The following is a 3,476-nucleotide window of genomic DNA, read 5'->3' on the forward strand; positions in this document are numbered from 1 at the left end:
TTTGTGATTTTAACTGACCAAGCATTGTGGATTTGGTGATGACAGTTTAACTTGCCAGACTCTCAGATTTTATGACACTGACATATTGCACCTCTTGTTCAGAAGGAATGTCGCAAAAAAATGTTCTTACCCATGATGAGGTACCCACTTCAGAAATGAATATTTAATTCGTTCTTACCCCCTCCCCTCTTTCCCCCTTTCAAAACAAACATATAGGATCAGTTTCTGATGATCTTGCTATAGCCGCCACCTCCCAGTGGATCTCCCTGGTTTCAGTGTGGGTATTCATGGAAGACAGAACATTTTGGCATTGGTTGGAATCTGGCCTTTCATTTGGAAGGATGACATCCATTAACGCTATAATGTTTCTGTTTTACTTTTTCACAGCTTTTATAACTGGGATAGAAATATCAGCACTTCAAATTCCAGCCCAAATTACCAAGTGATTGCAGAAAATGCCTGTGGATTGCTCTTCAAGAATAAATGTGACAGGAAAATAATAAATGTGGATCCTAAGGTAATTTTTTTTCAATGTTTAAAGTTTCCTTTATGCAAGGCCACTTGATTCTAACTCTGTTGAAGTCCAGTTGCAAACTTCCTGTGTATAAGTACGCGTCTTCTATTTAATATTCACTCCTGCTCTCTAAGTAATAGTCTTTTTTTATTAGCACAGCTTGCCTCTGCGCCCTGTGAAGAATAAAACTGACCAAGCCTCATTTATAACTGCAAGTGTCTAGCCTCTGCTTTTGTGAAGAAAGCTATAAAAAGACCAATAGGACTATGCAGCAAGACCCCTTCTTCAGAAGGAAGCTGGAATGAGAGGCTTACAGATTCACACTCTCACATACATGCTTGCTAGGTAATGTTCCCTTACCAGCCCTAAGCATAGTAGTGCAGGGGTGTAAATTGGAATTGAAGAAGTAGCAAAAAATTGTTTTGTAACTCTACTTAAACGTCCTAAAATCTGGTCTGTCCACTAAAATATGCAGTCCCCTTTAGCTATTTATATGGCTACGGCAACTTCAAGAGAACCTCCCATCTTGTATTCTCCCCACATCTACCTCAATCTCTGCTTGGAAAAGCAACACATAAATCTCCCTGTCTTCTTGCCTTTCTGTCCAGCACTTCAGCATCACATGAGGAGATGAAAAGAAGCTTAGCCCAAACTCCTGCTTCTACACTGAGTGAAAACTGTACAACTGTCTTCTCTCTGACTAATGCCTTCTTTCCTTGCCTGAGCCCATAGCTGAAAGGGCAGTTGTTGGGAAGGAGCCTCAAACCCCTACAAGGCAGTCCCACACACCAGCTGTGGAGGCCCCAAATTATCAGGGGAGGTCTATTTACTCTGTGAACCAAGGTACCCATTTCCCAATTTATCACTCCATCTACCACCAAAGGCCTTCCATCCACCCAAGCCCCCTATAGTCAGAGACTACAGGATCTGTCTGTTTCCATTCCAGCTAGCATAGGCCTCAGGTCAGTCTCCAGCCTAATGCTGCTGCCTCCAGAGGAGTCTGAGTGAAGTGCTGAGTCAGAGGACACCTAATGGGACTGAATGGGTGTGCTTTAGTTAATGCACTTTAGTTAATGCACAATAAATCTAGTACCTCCATTGCGAGGTACTTGGGAAATGTGCATTAGCTTGTTTTAATGTACATTTACTAAAGAGCATGGGGAACTTTTACACATGCTGGGGGGGTGGGGTGTGCTTTAATTAGAGCGGCTCCAAGAGTCTCCCTAATTAAAGCACCGACGCGTCTTGTGTATCAGTGTCCCCACACTTAAAAATGGCGATGAGGGTGCTTGAACTAAAGCTTGTTTGATGAGCTTTAGTTCAGGCTCCCCCTGCTGCTGTTTTTAAGTGCGGGGACACTGATGCATGAGATGCAGGAGGCTGATGGACCACAGCAATTGCTACACTTCAGCAGACTTGATTAATTGAGTCTGCTCCAACACACTGGAATTCTAGCACATTGGAGCAGCTTCCATGCTTGTGTATAGGTGCCCATGGATTTTAAGTGATGCTTAATGCGCATTAGCCTATATTAATACACATTAACTAAATAGCACATTTTAGTGATGCTTTAATGTACATTAAAATAGGCTAATGTGCATTAAAATGCATGTGCAGATGCACCCAATGGGACGTAGGTAGGAACTAAGAGATTCTAGAAGGGCTGGTAGATTTGGATATGGGATGACTAAAGGATTGGAGGAGTGACAGATTATGGGATAGATCAGTTTAAGTGTGGGAAGGGTTATAGGGTATTTTGCCCAGAGAATATCACAAGAATGTGGCAATATGAAGAGTTGCTCCTAGTTAAAATTGTAAGTAATATATGACTTGGTTTTCTGGGTCCCAATTGGTCCCCAGTTAAAAATGAAATTTTCATTTCTGAAGTGGGTACCTCATCATGGGTAAGAACATTTTTTTGCGACATTCCTTCTGAACAAGAGGTGCAATATGTCAGTGTCATAAAATCTGAGAGTCTGGCAAGTTAAACTGTCATCACCAAATCCACAATGCTTGGTCAGTTAAAATCACAAACTCCTGTGTCTTTCTGCAGTCTGCCTCCCTGCCAACGCTGTGTAGCAGGGTCCCTGTACAGAAGCACTCAGAGAGCAGGTCACGATCCCACACCCTGTCAAACAAACAAGATCTCAGAGTCTGGATCTACAGTAGTTGTGATGTTGTTATTATTTGTGTGAAAACAATGAGAAGGTTAGCAGTTCAGCACCTCTGAAAGACAGGGCATTAATTTCTGTACTTATACATGGTTTTCTGTACATGACTGCAAGTAGTTGAGCTTGAAAATGTTGACCCAGTTGATCTGTCTGAAATCCAAAAGGTAAATCCAGGCAAATGCTTCCTGCTCTTGTATTATGTTTTATAGAGCCATAATACAAATGGATCTTACTTTAATTGTCTACATAAAGCATAAAGACAAATTGATTGATTGATACTGAATTTAGGCTACCTATCAAACAAAATATCTAATATGGAATAAAATCTGTGCATGCGTTTGTGTGTGTGTGCATGTGCATACATTCACACATGCTTAAAAATTACTACTTTGTGTGTGTACTTTGGCTTGCTGTTTTGCTTGTGTCAACAGAGAGCCATAAACAGCCCAATGCTAATAAAAGGTTCTGATTGTACTGGAAAAAGTAAAGTAAAGCACCTCATGTGGCCTGGCAAGCGTGCAACCAAAGAAAAGGGAGAGTCAAAAGTGTCTCAAAATCCTCATGGAAAGAAACCCCGCCAAAGGATTGTGGCCTTGAAGACCAAAGTGATTCTGACAGTGTGAGGGTTAAACACCGGTTTAAATATAATTAATGTATTTAAACATACATGCAAAAGAAATGTATCTATATGTGCTCCCTCTGGTGGATATATATGTCATGTGCATAGCAAAATGGCTTTGTCCAGGGCACAGAAGTATTTGCAATTAAACAAGAAAATCCTGATGCTGGAG

At 41.2% G+C, this 3,476-nt stretch overlaps 1 protein-coding gene across 1 annotated transcript in view; it reads left to right on the forward strand.

Moving 5' to 3' along the window:
* CFAP299 (cilia and flagella associated protein 299) overlaps positions 1-3,476 on the forward strand; it is a 534,176-nt gene that overhangs the window by 527,558 nt on the left and 3,142 nt on the right. Inside the window, exon 5 of the mRNA XM_006269523.3 lies at positions 388-517. Coding sequence (XP_006269585.1) covers positions 388-517 — 130 coding nt within the window. The remainder of the gene's footprint in view (positions 1-387; positions 518-3,476) is intronic.

Source organism: Alligator mississippiensis, chromosome 2 (genome assembly GCF_030867095.1).
Source record: "Alligator mississippiensis isolate rAllMis1 chromosome 2, rAllMis1, whole genome shotgun sequence".
Taxonomy (NCBI): Eukaryota; Metazoa; Chordata; order Crocodylia; family Alligatoridae; genus Alligator; species Alligator mississippiensis.